At 47.6% G+C, this 25,601-nt stretch overlaps 2 protein-coding genes across 2 annotated transcripts in view; one reads left to right on the forward strand and one right to left on the reverse strand.

Moving 5' to 3' along the window:
- The window catches only part of LOC307200651 (uncharacterized protein), a 33,109-nt gene extending 23,987 nt beyond the window's left edge, over positions 1–9,122 (forward strand). The window contains exons 5-6 of the mRNA XM_079949359.1: positions 2,646–2,854; positions 4,669–9,122. Of these exons, the coding sequence (XP_079805485.1) occupies positions 2,646–2,854; positions 4,669–4,738 (279 nt within the window). The 3' untranslated portion in view covers positions 4,739–9,122. The remainder of the gene's footprint in view (positions 1–2,645; positions 2,855–4,668) is intronic.
- Positions 9,123–9,407: 285 nt separating this feature from the next.
- VAT1 (vesicle amine transport 1) overlaps positions 9,408–25,601 on the reverse strand; it is a 40,519-nt gene continuing 24,325 nt past the window's right edge. Inside the window, exons 2-6 of the mRNA XM_079949874.1 lie at positions 23,010–23,217; positions 21,839–22,009; positions 21,034–21,123; positions 17,759–18,000; positions 9,408–13,614 (exon numbers count right to left, since the gene is read on the reverse strand). Of these exons, the coding sequence (XP_079806000.1) occupies positions 13,510–13,614; positions 17,759–18,000; positions 21,034–21,123; positions 21,839–22,009; positions 23,010–23,217 (816 nt within the window). The 3' untranslated portion in view covers positions 9,408–13,509. The remainder of the gene's footprint in view (positions 13,615–17,758; positions 18,001–21,033; positions 21,124–21,838; positions 22,010–23,009; positions 23,218–25,601) is intronic.

Below are 25,601 nucleotides of genomic sequence, written 5' to 3' on the forward strand. Positions count from 1 at the left end.
GGTTCGAATCCACACGACAGGATGAGCTCCCGTTGCTCTGTCCCAGCTCCTGTCAACCTAGCAGTTCGAAAGCACACCAGGTAAATAGCTACCACTGCGGCGGGAAGGTAAATGGCGTTTCTGTGCACTCTGGTTTCTGTCACGGTGTCCCGTTGTGCCAGAAGTGGTTTAGTCATGCTGGCCACATGACACAGAAAGCTGTCTGTGGACAAACGCCAGCTCCCTCGGCCTGAAAGCAAGATTAGTGCTGCAACCCCATAGTTACCTTTGACTGGACTTAACCGTCCAGGGGTCCTTTAGCTTTTAGTATTTAACCTTTCGTTTGTGTTGCGTTAACAGATTGTATATGAGATAATGTGAATTAAATAGCCGTTAGGAATAATGTCAGTTGAACAGTGCATGTGCATAACAACCAACAATTGTGCACATTCTCCAGTCAATGTGCAAATACCTCCAGCTGGCCTTGAGGAATGTGTTTTATCAGGACAGGGTTTTGTATATTCTTTAGATAATATGCATAATCCCTATGACTCATCAGAGAATCTGCGCATGTTGGCAAAGTAACTTATACCGCCCAGTCAATATACATGGTCTCCAAGAAACAACAGCCTTAGTTTCTGTTGCTCATTAATGTAGTCTTTTCAAGGTTTCACAATTGGGTGTGGGCCAATCAGAAATCTTTCCGCTTGAAATAGATTGTATGCATAGTCTCGGAACTGATGTTAGAGAATGAGGTATTGTAAATATGTACAATGACTGGTTGTTTTGTGCATCAGCTGCTCAGTTCATCTTGCACCTAATATATATGTATGTATGTATGTATGTATGTATGTATGTATGTCAGTTTTTGGGCGGTTCCTCTGCATGGGGCACTGAGCTGAGGGGGTGCAAAATTGAGAAGTTCCATAGTTGAGAAGATCCATTTGGGGCCACCAAATTTTCGCCTCACACAGGGTGCCATATTAGGAAAGATTACCCAAGTCCGTCCTTGATTACAGCAAGCTCCAGAATGCCTTTTAAAAAATAAAAGTGTTAAGGTTTATATCCCAGCTTCCCTCAAAGAAGTTCAAGGCTTTCCCATTTGTGAGGTCGGTTAGGCTCAAGACCACCCAGTGGAAATTCACGACCAAGTGGAGATTTGAACCTGTTTTTTCCCAGCCCTGTAGTCTGCATATAATCTGTGTCTCATATAATCTGCGCGTGGCTACCTTCTTCTTGAGTTAGAATTCCCTGCCAGTAATTCTAATTGCTGGCTGAATCTCCCACACTCTGATCCTCTGGTTTGAATGAGCAGCATGCTTCCAGGTCCTTTGCCAGAAACTTCAAGTGGTGGCAAAACAACAATAGCAATTCTTCTTTTGTACAGAAGACTTTATAGATGCTGCCCTAGATGCAATATAGATGTTGCAGCCAGGCATAGCAGGATTCCACAGCATCAGTAAATTGAACGGTAGCTTGTTTTCACATAAATTTGTTTTGCTAGCTATGAGGAAGGAGTGTTGTAATGTTCAGCACCTGCATTCTGCTTTTGATGATATTGCAGAGGGTGGATGGAGGCAGACATTAAAGGTAAAGGGACCCCTGACCGTTAGGTGCAGTCGCGGACGACTCTGGGGTTGCGGCGCTCATCTCGCTTTACTGGCCGAGGGAGCCGGCGTACAGCTTCCGGGTCATGTGGCCAGCATGACTAAGCCGCTTCTGGCGAACCAGAGCAGTCCATGGAAACACCGTTTACCTTCCCGCCAGAGCGGTACCTATTTATCTACTTGCACTTTAACGTGCTTTCGAACTGCTAGGTTGGCAGGAGCAGGGACTGAACAACGGGAGCTCACGCCGTCGCGGGGATTCGAACCACTGACCTTCTGATCGGCAAGCCCTAGGCTCTGTGGTTTAACCCACAGCGCCACCTGCGTCCCATTACGCCTTGCCTATTGGGCCTGTGTTCATTTCACACCTTTTAGGATTTTTGTTAGGGGGGCAGGCTTTGGGGGGGGGCAGAAGCTCAGTTTTGTATTGTTTTTTGCTTATTTGGGAGGCAACTGCCCCCTCTAGACTACGCCCATGGGAGGGGCACAGGAAGGAAACTAGGTTGGAAGGGGGCCACGGTTGGAAATGGGTTGTGAAACACTGGTCTATCATACCCTCCCCTCCGTCCTCTTTCTACTCGTACCGTGCTCCATCCTGCACCAGTTCAAAATTATCTCTTCTTTGAAAACCGAATACAGTGGTACCTCAGGTTACATACGCTTCAGGTTACAGACTCCACTAACCCAGAAATAGTACCTCGAGTTAAAAACTTTGCTTCAGGATGAGAACAGAAATCGGGTTCCGGCGGCGCAGCGGCAGCAGGAGGCCCCATTAGCTAAAGTGGTGCTTCAGGTTAAGAACACTTTCAGGTTAAGAACGGACCTCCAGAACGAATTAGGTACTTAACCCCAGGTACCATTGTATTTGCAGAGATAAGGCAGAGCAATGGCATTCCAGCCCCTTAATATGAATACCCTGGGATTAAGCTCAGCTTTTGGGGAGTTCCTTTCCACTACACACAGAAAGGAGAGACAGAAACAAGAGACTTGCAGGTGACGTCGTCATCTTTCTGTTCAAGTATTATTATTTTTTTTAAAAAAACCCTCTTCTTCCCAAAGGCTGGAGACCCTTTCCCAGGACATCTGTACCGAGGGGGCCACTTCAAGGCCTTTCTCCCAGACAACGTAGAGGGCCGGCGGTTGATGGTGCTCCTGCACAAAGCATTTGAGCGCGGTCTGACGTTCCGTATCAGATCCTGCGGTTTGGAGGAGAGGGTGACTTGGGGACCCATCCCCCACAAGACCTCCATGGAGGGGGGCAAGGCCAGGTACCGTATTTTTCGCTCCATAAGACGCACCTAGTTTTTAGAGGAGGAAAACAAACAAGAAATATTCTGAACAAAACAGTGGATGTATGATTTTTGTGGTTCATGCTGTGGCCACAGACATGTGATTTGACGGTGAGTTTGGGGTAGCCAAATGCAAAAATCTTGAGAATCCATGTGAATCCGTGCATTGTAACCACGTTTTTGCGCCATTGCGGCCCCATGAAACAGTGGGTGCGTGGTTTTTTGGGTGCAGGCTGTAGCCATGGACATGCTATGTGATCTGATGGTGACCCAATGCAAAAATCCTGAGGATCCATGGGCTTTTACTTCCCCCCTTCCCAGACAGCCTCCTTTATTGCTAGCCTCCCTTATCTCCCTCCCCAGTCGCTTACTGATCAGCTGCTTCCTTTCAACAGTCCCTTCCCTCTTGTTTGCCTTAGTGTCTTTTCCTTAGCTGGAGCAGTTTTTTGCTCCTCCTTTTCTTCTAATTTCTCTCCTCAATGCCTTAGTCTTCCTGTCTCCTCTCCTTGCAAGTTCACTGTCTTTACCTCCCCGCTCCCAGGCAGCCTCCTTTATCGCTAGCGTCCCTTATCTCCCTCCTCGATCGCTTGCCAATCAGTGGCTTTGTTTCAACACCCACTTCCCTCTTTCAAAAAAAAAGGAAAAAAAAGCATGATCTGCTTTTTGCCCCTGGGCAATTCAGCTCCAGGGACGACACATTCGCTCCATAAGACACACAGAAAATTCCCCTTTTTAGGAAGAAAAAAGTGTGTCTTATGGAGCAAAAAATACGGTAGGTGTTCCACGGGTGGCCAGGGTAGTGATGTTCAGCAACCTCCCATAAGGCCTCAGGGGTGGCCTTGTGAGGTCGACAGGAAAGGGATGACAAAGGAACTCTGGAATTTGAAGAATGGGATTGCCAGGACAGGAAAGGAGTCAGAGGCGGGGGCGTCCGAGGAGGAAGGGTGTTGAGGGGAGAGGATGACCATAGGAAGCCTTAAACCAAGGATGGCCAGTGCAAGAACTCTCTCCCTTTCTGGTGTTTCCAGCAGCCGCTGTTCAGAAGAAGCACTGCTGCCTCTAATGATGGAGGCACAGCAGAGCCGAGTGTCAATGTGAAAGGAATGCAAAGATCGGCCTTTGTAGTGGGAAAAGGCTTCTAGACGTTATGGCAGGTGCAAAGATATGCTTGGCAGCATGTAGGCAGTTCCTGCTAAAATCCCCAAAGCCAGGGAGCTTGCAGAACAATCATTCCCCCGTTGAGGGATGGGGAGTTTCGGGTTCTGTCTTTTCCTTCCCCTAGCATGAATTATGCAGATTTCCTTAATTTACATAATGCATTACAGGCCAGGGAAAAGGGATCGTTCCTCTTGTGCACAATTTCATTTTATTCCTTAGCACAGAGCAAGCACACAAATTCTTAGTGTTTTTAAGTACCGTCTGTTTCCAAATTTTCCATCTCGTGGGGCAGATATCGTAAATCTTTAGACTGCGGCACTGTGATCCCATGCTGCACCTTGTGCAGAGCTCAGCCACTTTTCTCCAGCTGCTAAGCCCTTCATTTCATGGTAGAGAGACACTGGGCAATGTTCGCTTGTCATCTCCCTGTTTTCTAGGAATTTCAGCTGAGAATTTCAGCTTTGCATGGGGCCCCTGTGGTTAAACCATTCCACCCCCTGTTTAGTGTCTTCCATGAGATCCTTCACAGGATAACCCAGTTGGAGCGGTGGAATATATGCCACAGTTCCAGGAAAAGGGTTGCACTGAATGGCTTCATCCCACAGCCCACACCCGGTTTGCTTCTTTGCTTGCAGAAACGGCTACCCAGACAGCCAGTACCTCCAGCAGCTGAGTCTGAAGCTGAAAGAGCTGAACATCGAATGAAGGCAGACCCTCCTCCAAGCACCTTGGGAGCTCAGCAGCTTCCCCATCTTCCAAAGCCCATGCTTGGCATCTTGAGGAATTTGCCAAAAGACACACTCAATCCTTAATCAGGATCTTTCCACCCAGCACTTCTGCCTTTGGTCTTCCGGGCTTCTTGCTACATTCAGAGCACCTGAAGGCCTTTCCACGCAAAGGGATCTTGACACAAGGACTTGCCGTTTCGGAGTCAGGAGTGCATGCAGGAGCCGGGCCCTGTGACCAGTAGGGCTTCGCAGGACTGGGGCCTTCTTAAGTTTGCTCTGGAGAGGCAAGGCACGGCCGCACAGGTGAGGCCGATTGGTAACTCACAGCACCTGGTGGCTAGAGCCGGGAAGGGATATAAGGTCAACATTTCCCTTTGGCTCTTTGCCACAGCAACATGTTTCCTGCCTTGCTGCGTTTGGCTTCGTGACTCCTTGCTTCTTGATCCTCGGACCCCTGACTTCCTGTCTCCTTGCTCTCTGACACTTGGACTCTTGGCTTCTGGACTCCTGTTCCTGCTCCCACCCCACCATCTTGCCCCCGGTCCCGACGTCCCCAGCCGGGCCTTCGATCGCCCGTGAACCGGACTGTGACAGAGAAGCTCTTTGACATGAGGGCTGTTCACATGCCTTCTGAAGGGGTACGAGTCACATGAGAGGACTGCTGCACTTGCTTTGGTGGTGTACTCAACCAAGCAGTCATAAGATGCCATGACATTAATAATAGGTCATGCCACAGAGTCTGAGGGAGCTCCCTATCCCAGCTCCTGCCCCAAAACACACAAGCAGAGTCTCTTCCTTGGAAGTAAGAAATAGATTTGTATACGGGCCCAGCAGCCGTGGTTCAGGAGCAGGGCAAGTAGTTCAGAACTGGATTTAAGTGGCATAGATGTCCCAACAAGTTTCCAGGCCCTGCCCTCCAAGCTTCTAAAGACTAGAGGCTGGTGTAAGTGCTCACTTGGACGGACTTGCCATGCGGAAATGTCAGAATTCCAAACACATGTTCTGTTGGGGTAGGTGGATCTGGTCCTACCTGCAAAGGCAGCAACTGGTTGTATGTGACAGGGCTGCCCCCACCTTCCCGGGCTACCCAGTCATTCCCAATCTTTGCAGAGGCTCTCTGATTTGCAGGAAGGTGAGGCTGGGGATGGGAAGAGCCAGAAATCCCTCCTTCCCCTTGGGGATGAAAGGAGAGATCCCGCTCTCCACTGGCTTTTTCCTTCTCCTGCATCAGAGCTCACCAGGCAGGCGTTTACGTAAGAGCAATTGTCACACAAAAGGGAAGGGGGCAAGGAAGTGGGATGAAGGCCTCCCTTGCTCCGGTCCCCTTGCAAGCATTGAAAGCAGTAAGTTATTTGTGCATCTGATTCGGTGCCAGGCCTAAAGCTACACTATTACTGGGAGAAGAGGACAAAGGAACGTGGGGAGGCTTTCCCAGGCTTTCAGATCTCGGCATTGTGATCTCGCTCCTAGCCTTGCAGGGAGAATTGTCCTCAGAGAGGGAGGGGTTAAAAAGCAAGCACGTGCAATAGACCTGCCACTTAATGGTGTGCATTCAGTTTGGCACACCTGGCAAGTTGCGGTTCTACTGTAAATAAAAGCTCTTGTCCTGTGTCTCCACTTGTGCCTTGTAGCTTGAGTGTTTTGAGAAACTTGCAAATAAAGCTGTATTAATTCTCCATTCTTGCTTCCTTCTCCATGATGGCCAGGTTGCATTGCAAGGTTTGCTGATCTTTAAATGCGGCTGTAACTGTAATGGACCCTGTGTTGCACCGATAGACCAAATATACACCTTAGAACAGCACTTCTCAAATGTTTTTCCACAACTGGTCTGCCTGTTATAGCAATCACAACACACTGTGCTGGGTGCTGTATGAATTTGATTGCATTTCCGGTTTTATGTGTTATCGCATTACAATTGCATTCCATAGAATTCAAGTTGTAATACAATATGCGAAGAATAAAAGCAATAAGATTACAAATAAAAACCCATATGAATATGTAACACAGACATGTTGTGGGCCATATGAACAAAGTTTTCTGCCTTAGAAAGTTGCAAGACGAAAGTTGAACTCCAGAATCTATTCCAGGCTTCCTCAACCTCAGCCCTCCAGATGTTTTGAGACTACAGTTCCCCTCATCCCTGACCACTGGTCCTGCTAGCTAGGGATCATGGGAGTGGTAGGCCAAAAACATCTGGAGGGCCAAATTTGAGGAAGCCTGATATTCTGAATGCACGGACACAGCACCTAGAAATTGTGAAGTTATAATAAAGAGAAGTTTTATTTTTTTCCTTCCTGCCCAGAGTTTTATAACTCTTCCTTTGGATTGTCTTTTATTCTGAACCCAAAATGTGCCAAGTCTTTCTTCACATGTACAGTACCATTATATTATTATTTTTTCCCCCAGTTGGCAGATGTGGTGAGTTACAGCCATGTGAATATCGGTGCACATACTCCTGTACCTCTCCCTACCAGCTGTGGATCTGGAAACTTTCTGAAACTTCCCAGAAAACACAAATAACAAAGGATTCTCATCCTTGGCTGCAAAGCTCAGAGCCAGCAAACACCGAACTGCTTTTGAATGAATGAAAGAGCCGAGGATCACAGGACAACGCTTATCTTTCTTTTTCGTTATGCTTTTAATGAACACCCAAAAAACACATAAGGCATATGGTAACATTAGGCAGACTAGCATTTCATGTCTGAAATCTGTGTAAACAGCATTGGCACATTTGCGTGGTCGACGCACACACACACACACACACATACACACACATGCGCAAGCAGAAAAGAGCGAGCTTCTTTCGAAACACCATACGAGACTTTTAAAGAAGCGCCTTGAACCAGAAGAAAACACACAAGCTGCTCATCACGAACCATCAAAAGAGGAACGAATGGGACATTGTGCCACAGCCTGCAGTGATAGGGACTGCGGCCATGTGCCCTGGCTGCTAACTGCCCTTCGCTCAGCAGAGGCGCCCCAGGCCTTAAGGGTATCTGGCAACATTAGTGGTGGCTCCACAGGTGATTTGAGCTGCATCAGGCATACCTGCCGATGACCGTAACGCCTGGAGGCTCCTCACTTGTCAATCAAGACGACACCACACAAAAACACAAACATGCAAATAAAATGTATTGACACAGGCAGGGCCTTCCTTGCATCTTCCTCCCCTCCCTCGACCACTTCAACTCTCGTTTTCCCTTCCACCATCTCTCACGCAATGTTCCTTGTTTTTCACAAGCCAAGCTCAACCCAATCCACAACTTGTAGAACATTTTTGGGAGAAGAGCGGCACAGATGCAACTCTTCAAATTCTGAAGGGCGTTTACGCCAAGTCTGGTGTGTCCTGCCATTCTGCCTGAGGATCAATGTTCTTTATCGCAGAGTTGAAAAACCGAGTGCTTTTAACCCACCCCCAACTCCCTCCACCACCAAAAGAGTTACAGACGACACTATGAATAGGAACGTCGTAAAAATGTGGATTAGGCAACAGTGATTTTGATATTTTGCAAGGAGGCCCGCCATCGTGAGGATTTTCTGGATAAAATCCGTGCTCAGTTGAGTTTTACCTCAGGCACCAACACAGGTGCTAGCTTTGGCACATGGTTTTATTTTATTTTTAAATCACTCTGAGGCAACTTTGCCTCTCGCATCTATGTGGTGTGAATGGTTCCTTACATGGTGGAAACTGGCGCTGTCCATGCCGCACCAAAATGCGTCAAACTGTAGCTCACATGGGGGCCTGTAGCTTAGGAAGGCAGTGAAACTGAGATAGCCTCATTGCTTTCAGTAATAGCTTGGGTGTGGTGTTGTGCTTAAAGTCCATTGAGCTGGAGGGGAGAGGGGGTGAGAAGGCACATTTGCAATTGAATTGTTCAGACTTTGGCCCTCCATTATAGCCCACCATATCCTAAACAGCAGCCTTCACCTGCCTCGCTTTAGCTCAAAACGCCATTTCATCTTATCTTGAAACAGTGCAACAAAAACCCATACAGAAAACAAGAGCGTTCTTATTGTGACGAGTTTTGCCCTTTGGAGTCAAGAAAACTCGGGTGACAGCTTATCTTTCCCCCCCACCCCCACTTTGGTCCTTGAAGTTACGTACATGCAGTTTTAAACAAATTATTTTTTTTTTAAAGAGGGCCAAGGGCCTTTATTTAATACCTGTGGCCCGTTAAAAAACAAAACAAAAAAAACCAGTTGTCTTAAAACACACACTCAACACTCATACTCTCACACAATTAAGTCACAAAATAAGGGGGCGTTACTATAAAATTCAAGATTACAGTGTTAATCAGCAAGGCAACAAAGAGCAAAGTTATAGTGCTTTAAGATTGGATGTCTCCTGTATTTATTTATTTTTTTAAAAAAACTTTAGGTACTGAGCACTAAGACAAGTCTATGTTAAATGTCTAGCACAAAGGGGGAGATATTTTACTGTTCAGGAGGAGTGTTTCAGAACTGTCAGGTGTGGGGGGAGCTGCAAAAAAACAAAAAACAAAAAGGAAGGGAATAGGATCATCACTTGCTGTTGCTACAGGTTAATGTTTTCTGGTTTTTCTAAGTGTTTTTGCACATGGGACAAATGCCTTTTCACCTCTCTCTTCCCAAGAGCAGTGGGATAACCTTTTTTTAAAAAAAAAAAAAAAAAGCTACTGAGCCAGATTCATGCACCTTGTAGCTTCCTGGAGCACATTAATATTCAGAAGTGGTGCTCTGGAAGATTTAAGGCTGCAACCCTCCATATATTTTACCTGGGGGAAAGTCTAATTGAGCATAATAGGTCTTCCTTTTGAGGAGGTGTGTGTAAGATGGCCCAGCAGAAAGACTTTCTCAGCACATCTCTGAAAATGTCCAATGGCTCCCAGCATTTGGGATCTGAGGAGAGCTCAGCTCAAGTTCTCAGAGAGCACCACGGGTTCATGCGCTTGCGCAGAGGCACACTGAAATGTGCCAGCCTCATCGCTGCTTGTGTAAAATACAAGCCATAAATATTTGTGTGTTCACACAAGTTCCCGGAGAGAGGGAAGAGAAATCTTCTAAACAACTCAGATTTTGGCAAAGGCTTCTGGGGTTAGGTAGACCTTACTCAATGTCTGAACAAGGCACTGGCGACAGGGTCGAGTGGCGTAACAATGCAGCATAGAAGTTGCAGTATTAAACAGGATGAGGTTACAAGAGTTTTGGAATGCCATCCGGAATAAGGCACCAGGCAGCAGCAAGGAGGAAGGCAAGACAGAAAGGAGGCTATATATATTTTTAAAAACACGGAATAGTGAATTTTTGCACCATTTCCCCTCTCTCTGTGGGAGATGGAAACTCCATGTGTTATCTTTTTTTCACTTAGCACACGGCAGAGTTGGGAGTCCCACCGGCAAATGTTGCAATCCTATGCAAACTTACCTTGGAGTAAGTCCCACTGAACTCAGTGGGGCTTACTACTGGGTGAACACACAAGTGACCTGGACTTAGAGGAGAAGAAAGGACTATGTTGGGAGGTTCACAGCCTCAGCAAGTCACCAGGCTCTGTTTATTCTTCAGTATAGCCGCTCTCCACTGACAGCCCATCTTGGCCTGGGTTGCATTTCACTGATCTGTGAGACAGTAGCTAGCCAGCTGACCTTGCCTTGTGAACATACGTTAAGCTGGCTTGTGCCAAGTCAGAATATGGAGCGCCAGTGGCCAGGATTTCACAGCCAGGAGTCTTTTGTGCCACAAGTCTTTCCCGACGTCTTTCAACAACAGCCAGCAAGGACTGAACTTGCGACCACCTGCTTGCAGCTCCACTTTTGGCCGCACCCAACTCTAGGGCCCTCTAAGAATTAATCTGACATTTGCAATGCTTGACCCATGCTAAATGGCCTTAAATCCAAGTTGCTTGAGAAGATGGGACACATACCCCCTAAATATATATATATATTCCAGCACTTTACGTGGAGAGAATGACTACATCCTGGGACAACAATAAAAGAGGCACAGCAAGGGGGGGGGGGAATTGTTCCCAGAATCGGCTCTTTGCAACTTTTGGTTAGAATAATCCTCCTGACTTTCGGTTGTTAAGATCAAGTTACCTTCCGTGCTGATGGCGTAAGAAACCTCCTTGCCTAGCTCACTCGCAGAAATTGCTAATAGACCTGTTTGTTGCGTGTGTGGGTAGCTAAAAGGAACGCCTTGAAAAACGTCGGCATCAGCAACTGCTTCAGCAGCCAAATGCTTGGATGGACTGGGGAAGGCTCTTTTTGGGCACTCACGCTGAAGGTGCGAGATTCAAAGTGTTGGTGCTGACCTTTAACGCCCTAAACGGCCTCGGTCCTGTATACCTGAAGGAGCGTCTCCACCCCCATCGTTCAGTCCAGAAACTGAGATCCAGCGCCGAGGGCCTTCTGGCGGTTCCCTCATTGCGAGAAGCGAGGGAAGCAGTTCGAGGGCCTTCTCAATAGTGGCCCTGTGGAACGCCCTCCCACCAGATGTCAAGGAAATAAGCAGCTCTCTTATTTTTAAAAGATATCTGAAGGCAGCCCTGTTTAGGGAAGTTTTTAATATTTAATGCTGTATTGTTTTTAACACTCGATTGGGAGACGCCCAGAGTGGCTGGGGAAACTCAGCCAGATGGGCGGGGTATAAATAATAAATTATTATTATTATTATTATAAGGTGTGACGTCTCCGTGCCTCCCGCAACAGGGCCTAAAAGGCAGGGGTGGAGAACTCACATCCCTCTGTATGTTGCCGAGCGACTGGCCATGCTGGCTGTGACTGATGGGAGCTCTAGCGGGCCTCAGGTTGTCTGTCCCTTCTTACCATAAGGTAAGGTGGAAACATTCCTGCAGGCAATTCCTGGCACCAAGGGTTCACCGTGAGCCAAAACACAGCCCACGGTTGCCTTCCACTCTCACTACGGGGCTGGGAAGAGGGGGAAAGGGAACCTGGGGGAAATGCCCAGGTTTTACTGCTGTGATTCCCTGTGTTCTTTATCGTTTCTTTACGCCAGGCAAAGGCAGAACGCTACCCTCGGAGGTTTGCTGCCTTCGCCAGGTATAAACATCAAGGAAGCGGACTGGGGAAGCGAGTTGGATCCGTTTGGCTGGACCTAAAGCAGCTTCCAGGAAGGTGGGCCAGAGCTGACCCCAAGGCAGATACAGCAGTGCTTGGAGGGGAAATTCAAAACTGGCGCAATTTTTAAGGGCCGTATCTACTCCATGTGTCGAGCTACAGAGTGATGCTTTGTAGCCCGAGGACTTAAAAAGGTCGAGAGGTTTGGTGAAATGGAAGAGAGGGGGGAAAGAAGGCTCAAAGAAGAGATTAGAGCCCGCAGAAGTGGCACAACACAGCTTAAGGCAGCACAGCGACTCATTTTCCACACAGACCACTAACCAAAAGTGACAGGACCGGAAGCAGAAACTCTCTGCTCGTTGCAGACAACTGCTAAATTTCGCTGCCTGTTCTCCCACAGCCTGACAGGAAATGCAAACGTAAAGGGAACATTTAGCCAGCGTGTAATTCTGCTAGCTGTGTTCTGGAAGGCAACCAGCCTGTGCCACGCACCTGGAGGTGCTCTTGCTCTCAAAGGAAAACGACGACCAGGAGTTGCAGCAGGGAAGGGTTTCAGTGTCCCTCCCTCCAGATTGTTTTCCCCTTTCAAACATCCAACCACCAAGTCATGTGCCATTTACATGACCAGGACAGCTGATTCTGCAAGCGATAGCACGGTTTTTGAGATTGCCGACAAGTCAGCTGATTGCAGACTAGTCAGCTGCTTGGCACCGTTGTGTATGTGTCTACACAACCCAATTAAGGTGGAAAAAAACCCCAAGGTGTCTCTCAAAAGAAAACCTAGGTGCTTTCTGTTGCCTCCTTCACATAACCATTGCAATTGCCAGGGCAGTTTTTTTATTATTATTTAAAAATGTTTTAGATATGCTAAGGTTGCCAGTGTAGCAAATGGACATTTGCGTACTGGAGGAGGTGACAGGATCAAGGGCGTGTCTGCATCAAGATAACGCAGAGGCACAATTCTCTGCCTCTCCTCCATTCTTCTTGTCACAGCAGAGCTGAAAAAGTTGGATGCGTCCTGCTTATTAAATTTGCCCATCGGAAGAGGCAGGTTTGAAGCTCCGTTTCCATGGAGACTTTCGATGGCTGCTGTAATAATAATGTGAGTTTTACGTGCTCTAAAGTTATTAGTCACCAGAGGCAGGGGAGGCACTGGGCGGGAAGAGAAGAGGGCTCAGGAGGTGAATTTGGCATGGATTTTGTGGAGTTGTGGGTAGGTTACAAATAAAGGTAAAAGTAGGACCCAGAAATCAAGAGGAAATTTCAGTGGGTGTGTACTTGACTCAGGCACCTGCAAGTTCACATTGGGCCTTGTTATTCCTTTAATGAAGAGTTAATGCTACAAGAGCAGAGATGCAGGATCAATGCAATTCCTCTCTGTGATTACTTTCTATTTATTTACTTTTGAAAGGAGGCCGGCCAATGCTTTAGAGATGGTGCAAAGCGTTCTGTGAAACCCAGAAGCTTGCATCGCCTCCAGGGGCCACCAACCGACGACAATCCATGTATCTTTTCGGTCCTTACACCACTTATTCCATGAACAGCAGTGAGAGATCTATATGCCCATTCCTACTTCCATAAAAGGGTCAGACATGGGGAGTGGGACAGGTTTAAAAAAAAATAAAAAAAAATAACACAACCCAAAATACAACAACATGAGGACCTGAGGTCAGACAATCCACCCACGCCTTTCACTTTAGTTCTCTGCTGCTTTGCTTTCGTCCTTCGGTGGTGCTTCGGGAATCAGCACAACTTTCCCAATGTTCTTCTTCTCTTGCATCTGCTTCATGGCATCTACCACCTGCAGGGGGAGAAGAACGAGGGGCTTCATTTTCTTCCTTAAGGGTCTTTCAGCTGGCACTAGTCTTGCCCCCCCCCCCCAATACACACACATCAATCCTCTTCGGCGGCAAAGACAATTGTGGGATCTCTCGGAACTGGTCCCCTTGGAACAGGGTCAAAAATCCATCTGCAATGTTGGTCAGCCAGATACAACACCCAAAGGGAGATTGACCCTCCCCAACCTCTGAGAAACAGAAGATTTTCAGCCTTGGATTGACGAACGCTTCATGAATTCGTGCAGTCCTTGAATGCTATTCAGATAGCTGTAGCTTTTGCAGCATCCACTACCAACAAACTCAGCCAGTTTGCAATTCAATGTGTGAGCGTTTCCTTTTTACCATTGCAGAATTACTGCTAATAAAAAGGTAAAGGACTCCTGGATGGTTAAGTCCAGTCAAAGGCGACTATGGGGTTGTGGCGCTCATCTCGCTTTCAGGCCGAAGGAGCCAGCGTTTGTCCACAGACAGCTTTCCGGGTCATGTGGCCAGCATGACTAAACCGCTTCTGGCGCAATGGGACACCGTGACGGAAATGCCGTTTACCTTCCCACCGCAGTGGTACCTATTTATCTACTCGCACTGGCGTGCTTTCGAACTGCTAGGTTGGCAGGAGCTGGGACAGAGCAATGGGAGCTCACCCCATTGTGGGGATTTGAACCACCAACCTTCCCGTCGGCAAGTCCAAGATGCTCAGTGGTTTAGAACATGGCGCCACCCACAGCCCTGACCAACTGCTAATGAACCACCCTAACAGCAGAGAGAAATGTTGCATTCAGCAGCTATCAAATCTCTCCTGGCATGTCCAAAGTCCATTTCGGGGGCCTAATCTGGCCCACCGGTCAGTTTAATCCGGCCCCTGTGGCAGTTTATTTCCTGGGGGGTTAAATCCTAAAAAAAACCTCAACAACTTCAATCCTTAAAAAAGCTCAACAAGGTTAACAACTTTGGTCGGCCCTCAAGGCCCTTCATTTCATCAAATCTTGTTTCGGATGTTTGTATGTGATGCCAATAAAAAGTTTGATGATGATCAAATTTGGCCCTCTTTGAAAAAAGTTTGGACATCACTGTCTAGACTCTTTTGATTCTATAATTCCTTAACCCTTTTTGGAAACCGATTTCTAGGAACAGGAGCTTTTTACAGCTTAGATGCAGCAAAGGAGGGGTGTTGGTTTTTTTTCCCCTTTCCACTCCACACGTTTTCAGCTTAATTAAAAGTGGCTGGAATCCACTTGTTACTGTGTGCATCAGAATGCACAGCCAGGAGGCAACAGAAGGAGATAATCTCAGCAGAAACCCCCCCCCCATCCTTGCCCCCTTTCTGGTTCGCCTGCCTCTCTTCTCCCCCCCACCCCCAATAAGAGATTCCCAAGCAGGAATCATAAGCAACCGGGCCAAATCTCCAAAACAGTTTGAAAGCACACCAGTGCGAGTAGATAAATAGGTTCCGTTGTGATGGGAAGGTAAAAGGCATTTCCGTGCGCTGCTCTGGTTTCCGTCACTGTGTCCCGTTCAGTTCCCAAGCCAGTTTTCAGTGTCAGGTCTTGGAACACGTAGGGCAACAAGGCCAGGAGATCTCTAAACAAGGGTTCAGCGCCTGGGAGCCTCTTTTAAAAGGCTCAGCCCTGCAAGAGGCAAACGCCAAGACTGGGAAGAGTGGTTGTGACAGAGAATCAAACCGTTGGGTCTATCCAACTCAGTGCTGCCTACATCTGAACTAGGGGTTCTCTTGCAGTCCTGCCTGCAAATGCAAAGGAGTGAACCTTTTGTGAAAATAAAAACCACACAATGAACTTACTAACTAAAGCCCAGCCCCCTTGTTCCTTCTCTCTCTCAATGAGCAGCAAATACACATGTGATCTAATGACTCAACTGATTTCTTCAATCGCTCCCCACAGCACCCCGCCTCATGACTAAACACAAAGTCATGCAGTGAAAGGCTTTGTTCGAAATCACCCTGTTCACCATACTAGGGCTGAGCGATAACTGGTTATCAGTATCGCACATAGATGTCAACTTCAGATTTGAAAATAAGGGATCAGCAGCCTCGAAAATAAGGGATCAGCAGCCTCACCTGTCCCAGGGACAGTCTAAGGGATATCTAACAATCTGGGATAGGAGCGGGAAACGACGCTGGAATAAGGGAATTTCCCGCAAAAAAAGGGACGGCTGGCAGCTATGGTATCGCAACGTTATCACCAGCAGGACATCGCAATATATCGATATCTGACGATATCTGAAATAAGGAAGGAACTATATAGAGGTGAACAGGACAATGTCCTGACGACTACTTAGGGGTCCAAAATGGTTAAATGACAACATTCTCAATCGACACACACTCCGTTTCATCAGCAGGCAAGGCAAAATGCATCCAAACAGGACTTTGGGTTTTGGACTTGGCTACCAAATGCTGGTATTCAGGGGAATCCAAAGTACGATGATGAGTCACAGTGAATACAAATAATCTGGGACTGCCAGGCTGCCAGGAGGAATGATGGAGGCAGAAGGGGCACAATAATCAGCAGCCTGTGAAGCATTGCCATGTCAGTGGGTGACAGCAACAGAAGCGGCGGAAGCCTGCAATGCCTTGCCATGGCAGTGGCAGTAGTGGCGGCCTGTGAGGCCTTGCAGTGGCAGCAGGAGACAGCGGCAGAAGCTGAGGCAGGTTGCCACAGCTTCTGCCACCGCCTCCCACTACCGCCAGGAGGACTATGCAGGCTGCTGCTGCCACTTCTGCTGCCAAATCCTGCCACCACTGCAAGGCCTCTCAGGCCAGTGCCGTTACTGCTGCCACTTCCCATCGCCACAGCGAGTCCTCACAGGCCACCGCCGCTACTGCCGCCACTCTCTATCACCTCCACAAGGCCTTGCAGGCTGCCACCGCTATTGCCGTCACCACCACCTGTGCCTGCCTGAAGCTAATTTCTCATCCTCTCTCTCCGTGCCTCTCCTGGTTCTAAGAAACCAGGGAGGAGGGGAGCTGGTCACAGCAACAGACTCTTCCCAGTCTGTTTCATCTCTGACTCTCCCCCCTCCCACCCCAGCTTCAGCCTCAGCCTCTACTTCTTATTCTGGACTTCTGTCTGCCACAGACTCTCCCAGCTCACTAAACCCTGTTGCCTCTTCAGCCTCCAACACCTCCTCCTCCCAGTCTTCTCCATCTTCTCCCTCTGTCCCACCACCCATCCCCGGGCTCTGAGTCTTCTTCCCTTGGGGGGCTTCCCCAGCTAGTTCCTCCCACCATTCCCCTGCGTTCAACCAGTCCGTAACAGTAAGATACAATCCCATAATTCCTGGAGGGAACCAGTGTGTGTTGAAATGCTGTATGGTGTGGACGGGATCCTAGTCTACGCCACCTCCTGAAGATGAATGCTAAAATGCTCCCCCCCTTGACTTTCTCATCTCCAAGTTGCTATTACAACTCTTTCCTCACAGGGCTCGGTTTCCAGCTTCCTCAACATTGTGGTCACCCTCCTCTGGAAACACAACACAGTTTAGCAACGTCTTTTTGTTATATGTGGCACACCCAGATCCACAACGCAACCTGAACAGAGCAAAACCATTGTTCCCTGCGTGATCTGGAGACCATGCTCCTGTTAACAGAGCCTAAGATTGTGTTAGCCTTTTTAGCTGCTGCATCTCGCTGCTGGCTCCTGTTCAGCTTGTGCTCACACCTAAAGCCCCTAAATCACTTTGCATGTGTACAAGCCAGGTCCCAACCACCCCCATCCTATAGGCCTGCCTGTGATTTCCTGCGGCTAGAATCATAGAATCATAGAGTTGGAAGAGACCACAAGGGCCATCGAGTCCAACCCCCTGCCAAGCAGGAAACACCATCAGAGCACTCCTGACATATGGTTGTCAAGCCTCTGCTTAAAGACCTCCAAAGAAGGAGACTCCACCACACTCCTTGGCAGCAAATTCCACTGTCAAACAGCTCTTACTGTCAGGAAGTTCTTCCTAATGCTTAGGTGGAATCTTCTTTCTTGTAGCTAAATGGAGGGCTTCCCTTTTATCTCCACTGAACAGCCAAACCCCTGAAATCACACCTAGAAACCGATCGCATTAAGCACGCGAAGAGCCCGTTGCGCTGCCGCCCACACTCACCTGATCAAAGGGCCAAACGGAGTCCACCTTGGGCTTGATTTTGCCTTGGTTGTAGAGGGCAACCAGCTTGTTCACCACACTGCTCAAGAGCTCCACCTCCTCATCTAGGTAGCCCAGGTGGTAGCCGCAGACGGCCTTGTTGAGATGCAGGAGTTGCAAGGCATTGATGCTGAACTGGTTCCACCAGGTCTTAGCCATGGCCATCAGGTTCTTCCTCTGCCCTGTTACCAAGTTGGCTACACCTGCCAAGCGGAAAGACGTATCATTTAGCAACTGCCAGGATGTCTTGTTTTATATATCTGTAATTTTTTATTAAATTTTATGTTCTACAATTTAGAATACTCATTTAAACAGCCTTAAAATCTCAATTGACTTCCCTTCTTCTTTTTCCATGGTTCATTTTGCAAATCTTAAATCCCTGCATATTTTACATAAACTAAACCATTCAGTATTCCATTATTGCATCCATCGAAACTTATTTACACTGTTGAATTTATCTTAATGCCGCCAACATTTTCAAGTGTACACAATTTCCCCCCATATATTCAATAAACATTTTCCAATCTTCTCTAAACGTATGTTCTTCTAGTTCTCTTATTTAGGGTCTGAAAGCTGCACATATTCCATCAGCTTCAGTTGCCATTCTTCTTTAGTTGGGACTTCGCTCGTTTTACATTTCTGGCCTAACAAAACATGGGCTGCAGTACAGTGGTACCTCGGGTTAAGAACTTAATTCGTTCTGGAGGTCCGTTCTTAAGCTGAAACTGTTCTTAACCTGAAGCACCACTTTAGCTAATGGGGCCTCCTGCTGCCGCCGCGCCACTCGAGCACGATTTCTGTTCTCATCCTGAAGCAAAGTTCTTAACCCGAGGTACTATTTCTGGGTTAGCGGAGTCTGTAACCTGAAGTGTCTGTAACCCGAGGTACCACTGTAGTAGCATACAGCGGTGAGGATGTCTTGGAAGGTTCAACTCTATTCTCCTACACAGGCAACCTCAGTCAAGTCTAGCTGAGCAATTAGCCTCTCCCAGGCCATGACTTTAAGAACAGGAAAAGCAGCTGGGAGGGAGGATTTCTTTAAAAAACAACACACGATTTTATAAGTTGTGCGTCTTTGTTTCTCAATTTGTTCCTTTTACATGACTCTGCATGTATTGTGGTATTTTATGCATTGTGGCTTGCAGTTATCTTCGTTGGTCATCATTTAGCAATTACCACTGTAATTGTTCTGAGTGAATTTCTGCTTCATTATTATTTGCTGGTGTTTCGAGAGTTAATTTTGTTGTGTGCTATTACAAAAGAGTTGCTTAGGGGCAACTGACAAAGCGCTCTGCATGTGCTCCAAGCCGCTGTCTCACACTGGACCATTCTCTCAGGCAGAGGCTGAAATCTTCAGCTCGGAAAAACTAAACCCGTGCTTGGAAGAGCATGTGAATGTATATCTTTTGCATGTATTCTTCCTTAGCTATATGGCCTGCTACTAAAGGCCTTGGAATATTTTAACAAGTGCTTGGACATTGCCTTAATTTCAAGAAAAGCGTCAGTATTGCACATGATTTGGCTTCCTAGGTGCAATTTAGCTACTCTGCCCAAAGTGGAGGCAGACAATCTCTGCAGCACCCAGGTCGCCAGCCCCACAGGGCTTCAAAGGCCAAGGACCTACACTTCCCCCCCCTCCAGAACAATGGGGCCCTGAGCTATACCAGTACCTCCCCTCTTTTGCAACTGAGCTTCAGTTTATCGCCCTTATCTAGTTCGTTACTGAGGCTTCCTGTGCCTCGCCAGAATTAGATGTCAAGGAGAGATGGAGTGAGGTGAGCTGTAGTTTTGACACTCCAGAACCCCAGGTGATCTCACTTGGTGGTTTCATGTGACTGAAAGGCAACACAAGGAATAAACCACAAGGCACAAATGCCAGGAGAAAGGCAAACAGGAGGCTTCTAGTAACACTTCCTGGAAGCAGCCATCCAGGAAGATAGAGCTACTGGAACTCGGTGGCCCTGAACCACAGAAGGATAACATGGCCAATGATGCCCATAGCGACTGAGAGACTTAGCAGTACCAACTGCGAGAGCCTTGTAGCATTTCCCTCACTGCAAGAAGTGAAGTTACTGGGAACCGGGCAGAGGGCCTTCTCGGTAGTGGCACCCTCCCTGTGGAATGCCTTCCCGTCAGATGTCAAGGAAATAAATGACTGCAGTCGTACCCTGGAAGTCGAACGGAATCCATTCCGGAAGTCCGTTCGACATCCAAAACATTTGAAAACCAAATCACGGCTTCTGATTGGCTGATCGGGTTCCAAAAAGAATGTCTGCAAACCGGAACGATCACTTCCAGGTTTGCGGCATTTGAGAGCCAAAACGTCTGAGTTCCAGGGTGTTCGACAACCAAGGTACAACTGTATTTGGCTTTTAGAAAACATCTGAAGGCAGCCCTGTTCAGCGAAGTCGTATTGTGTTTTTAATATTCTGTTGGGAGCAGCCCGGAGTGGCTGGGGCAACCTAGTCAGATGGGCAGCATATTATTATTATTATTATTATTATTATTATTATTATTATTATTATTATTATTCTCCACCCTCCTTCTCCCAATGTAGGCCATCTATGTCAAAACGAAGGTCAAAATCGGGCTGAAACAAATTTAGGTTTTGTAATGAATTCATAACCATAAACGGCAGCCTGGTATGTGGGGTCTTTGCACTGCAGAACTGGAAATGACAGTGACCTTTTTTGGAACACCATGTTGGCGTCTGCAAAGGCCTGCAAGTTTCAACTCTGAAACTTCTAGATGGCCACCCCAGGGTTGCAAGATTCTGATCTCCGCTGCCAGTTCGACTGTGTAAAGGCTTTGTCTGCGAGCACAGAATTACAGTGTGCTCACTGCCGGAAGCAGGGGGAGAGAAGTATTCAACAGCTTTGGTGTTTGACTCCCACATGCCACAAAGCTTCTGTTACAGCTGCAGCGCGCTCAGTTGACTCAGATAAAGGGGGATGTGCTTCAAAGGATCTTTTGGAGATAGAAAGATGGGAGCTTTTGGTCTGACCCCAGGAAGCCAGTCCTTGTACATTTCCATTTCTCAGACTCCAGAGGCTGAGCCTTGAGAATTGCAAACTAGTTCCAGCGCAGAGCTGAGCTCCACATCTAAAGCGCAGCATTCTGCACCTGCTCAGAGGCATTTTCTTATCCAAAGATTTGAGTTTGTGCTTCGGGATTCAAAAGATTCCAGGGCTGGATGGAGCCTCAATTCAGTTACCCAATAAATTTTCTTTACTCACCATAGGTGACTAGTTTCCCCATTGGCTTCAGGAGATTAAAGCCTTTTGTGGTATCTGAACCCCCCAGAGGGTCTAAGACGACATCTACGCCTAACAAGACAAAGAGAGAAAGTTGCCATTACAAAAGATTAATAAGGACCTTCCAGTATTCAGGAGCAAATGTCCAGTTCCACGTCTGAAATATCTATTTCTGGACAGTTGTAAACACATTTCCCTTAGGGGAACATTCCTAAAATTGCAGAAGGGAAAGACCCGTTGCTTTTTTTAATATTAGAAAGACTATAATGTGATGTGTTCCCTTGGCCAAATTTAAACAGCACTCTAGTCTAATGAAAGGAAAGAGTGCTTTTATCTCCAGGCCTCTTGTTTTAATCAGCAGAATTAATTGCTTAATTTAAATTACTATGATTAATTATCCCCCTAACAGGATAATAATAAAAAAACTTTGTGGAGTTTTGCAACAGGTTAGCAGGCTGAAAACCACGTCGAAAGCAGAAACTCTTGAGATGGAGATAATGATAATTATTGTTATTTTATTGTTGTTATTATTTATTGAATATGTTGGTTGCTTTATCTTGCCCAGAGTAATCCCAAAGCAACGTTCAACCAATCCAACAGGCAGGCAGGCAGACAATAAACCCCACATAGGTACGTTAAAACCAGGAGGGAGAATTTTTTAAAGAACAACCCATACACTTCTAAAAGGCCACAGATAGTTAAGGGGCAAAGGTCTAGTTATATGGAGGAAAGCTTTTGCCTGCTGCACCCTGGTTCCAGAGGTCTCTGCCTCTGCTCTGTTACTGACCTTTGGGGGAGATTTTCCGAACTTCTGCCACATAATCAGCTGTCCGGTAGTCAATCGGGTGGGTGACTCCATTCTCCTTGAGCATTTCATGTTTGGAGGCAGAAGCTGTACCAAAAACGGTGACATTCTCCACAGTTTTGCAGAGCTGGACGGCTGCAGTCCCCACGCCGCCTGGAAGGAGGAAACAGAGGCAAGTGAAGCTGTGCACTGTGGCGCCACTGGCAGCCAAGGGGCCCAGGTCCTCGTTCAACCCCATCCCAATGCGGGAAATATTCTCTCCACTCGCTGCCAAATTCAGTAGACAGTGGCTGCTCTGTTGGCCCATACAGAAGACAACGCGGATTGGCTTATGAAGAGCCAAGGAAAAGTTGGTTTCACGGAAGTGTATCAGCATTCATTGCTTCCCGAGCCTAAACCTGCCTAAGTTAAGATCCATCAGAGATGTTCTCTCCGGTAATATCAAATCAAAAAAGCCTCAAGGGAATATGTATGTCAGGAACCGGGTCCTCACAGCGCCCCCACCCCTGAAATTTGGATCAAAAGAAGCATATTTTAGCCAATAGAATAAGTTGCGGGTTGCAGTTGTAGTGCAACTCCATTTCTCCAGTTTGCAAGCATTCCCACAGGCCCCCAAAGATTGGCGGCCTCTGATCTATGCTATCAAATTAAGCTAGTTTGAGAACCACAGCAATTAAACACTTGGGCAGTGACTAGGAGGTCCCATTCTATTGCGCAACGGCTGCGCTCACACGTCAACAAGATACATGAGCAGAAGGCTGGTGCGCATAGCCTGTTTTCACTCCTTCTATGGTGCTACCAGGTCAAGAAGTCAGATCAGTGCGATGTCTGAAGCTGGAATTGTGGTTTCTTTCTCCGTAACAAGCCAGGATTTCACAAGTCTACACAGCAGCTAAGCCTGGGTCGTGATCCCGGCTTGTTAGGGAGAAACAAACCATGACCCCAGCTTTGACCAAGCGGCCTTGTGACATATGGGGAAAGCATGGGTGGTAAGAAGAGAACCTTGCGCACTATCTTGGAGAGAAGGGAGGATACAAATGTAATAAATACATTCGTAGTACAGGAAGACAAGCAGGAAGTCAAGGACCACTCTGGAAGTTCCTCTTTCATTGACCTATAGCTTCCTACTGCAGAGGGGGAAATCCTTGGTTACCTGCTGCCATGTGGACCAGGACGCTCTGGTTGGGTCGCAGGTTGCCGAAGTCAAAGAGGACCATATAGGCGGTGATGTAGTTGACCAAAAAGGCAGCTGCTTCCTCGAAACTCATCCCTTCCGGCATGGGGAATGTCTGGTTGGCTTGGACGGTCACAATTTCCTGCCAGAGCCCCGACCTGGCCATCACCATCACCTTCTCACCTACCTGGTACAGGAGAGAGAAGAGGACAATCAGGGATGCTGGACTCAAGCCCAAATGGAAGACCAACACAGGCTAGTCATGGGATGGAGAATCTTCATCTCTCTGGGTGTTGATGGGCCACACATTAACCCATACTGGGACGCGCGTGGTGCTGTGGGTTAAACCACAGAGCCTAGGGCTTGCCGATCAGAAGGTTGGTGGTTCGAATCCCCGCAACGGGGTGAGCTCCCATTGCTCAGTCCCTGCTCCTGCCAACCTAGCAGTTCAAAAGCATGTCAAAGTGCAAGTAGATAAATAGGTACTGCTCCAGCAGGAAGGTAAACGGCGTTTCCGTGTGCTGCTCTGGTTTGCCAGAAGCAGCTTAGTCATGCTGGCCACATGACCCGGAAGCTGAACGCCGGCTCCCTCGGCCAATAAAGCGAGATGAGCGCCACAACCCCAGAGTCGGCCACGATTGGCCTAATGGTCAGGGGTCCCTTTACCTTTACCTTTTATTGGCCATGCGGGCTGTGGTAGATAACCTTTTAGAGCCCAGAGGGCCTCCCTGGCCATCTCCCAGAGGTGTGTGCTGGTGGTGGGTGGGGCCAGGGAAAAACTGGGCGGGGCCATGGGTGTGACTTCCCTTTGCATGGTAAAAGTCAGAGGTTTTCTGCACACGCCCCACATCTCTCTCTTTGCTTCACCCAGGCAAGCAATAGGCATCATCACAACACAAGGACACAAAGCCTGGCCAGCCAGGCAAACACATTTGCGGAGAGTGGTGTAGCTAAGAAAGTCTCAAAGGCCAGAAAGACCTGGAGGGGCACACGCTGCCCCTGAGCCCCACCGTTGCCCTAAGGTTACCAGACGTCCCCGGATTTACAAATCAGTCCCCGTACAAAATCTATTGAAGTTGAAAAGTATCCCCGGATTCATTAAAAAAATATGGTAACCTTAAAGGTAAAGGTAAAGGGGACCCCTGACCATTAGGTCCAGTTGTGGACGACTCTGGGGTTGAGGCACTCATCTCGCTCTATAGGCCAAGGGAGCTGGCGTTTGTCCACAGACAGCTTCCGAGTCATGTGGCCAGCATGACTAAGCCACTTCTGGCGAACCAGAGCAGCGCAGGGAAACACCGTTTACCTTCTCGCCAGAGTGGTACCTATTTATCTACTTGCACTTTGACGTGCTTTCGAACTGCTAGGTTGGCAGGAGCAGGGACCGAGCAACGGGAGCTCACCCCATCGCGGGGATTCGAACCACCGACCTTCTGATCGGCAAGTCCTAGGCTTTGCGGTTTAACCCACAGCACCACCCACGTCCCTATGGTAACCTTACACTGACCTGAAAAAAGGTCTGAAAGGAAAGAAGGGAGCACAGTGTTCCCCGCTCCCTCTGAAGACCTCTCCACCCATCTGGGCAGTCACAGATGAAAAATACACAATCCAGGAAGAGCTTTTTTCCAGCCCGTTCTCATTGGTTGCCCGTAGCAGGCTTGCAAAGAACTGACCACAAGCTCAAGCCTGGAGGGAGGAAGTCTGGCTTGCATGGCAGTTGGTGGGCGGAAAGGACCCCATGCCTCCTTGTTTACTGCCTCGAGGCGTTGACTTTTGGGGAAGTAGCCATTGCCCTTTTTAACTCTGCACCACCCAAGGGTTTGGGAGTTGCAACTTGCAACCAGCCTTTATTGGCATAAGTTAAAACAGTAAAATCATACAAAGCCATCCAAATACATTTATAATCCAAACACATGCAATATACAAAAGACTAAATAACCACCACTGAATAAACCAGGAAACTTTACATTTAGCTTTAAAGATCTCGGCTAAGTACCCTGAAACAATCTTGGTAGTTTCAGGAGTATTATCCCTCAACAAATATCGGATTACAGACCCTCTGCAAATCATTATTTTGCTATTTAAGGGAGACTAGGAGATCTCTGTGATGGGTGTCGAGAAGAGGGCAATCCAAAATTATGTGATATATTGTACAGTCAAACCCCAGTTCCCGAACACCTTTGTTATCATACGTTTTGGCTCCCGAACGCCAAAAACCCAGAAATAAATGCTCCGGTTTTTGAACGTTTTTCAGAAGTCAACATCCGACATGGCTTCCGCTTGAGTGCAGGAAGCTCCTGCAACCAATCAGAAGCTGCGTCTTGGTTGTCGAACGTTTCGGACGTCAAACAGTCTTCTGGAACGGATTATGTTTGACAACCAAGGTTTGACTGTATCTGGTGTTTTCTTATTACAGGAACAGAATCTACCCTGGAAGCGGATTTTTTTTGAAACCTTCCAAACAGTAAAGATGAGGGGAATGCATTTAGACGAGCTAGCACAAAAGCTGTGTTGTGATTGAGCTAGCATAAAAGCTCTGTGTTGCGACTGAGTTTCTGAATTATAAAAGTA

The sequence above is a fragment of the Podarcis cretensis genome (genome assembly GCF_951804945.1).
Source record: "Podarcis cretensis genome assembly, chromosome: 13".
Lineage (NCBI taxonomy): Eukaryota > Metazoa > Chordata > Lepidosauria > Squamata > Lacertidae > Podarcis > Podarcis cretensis.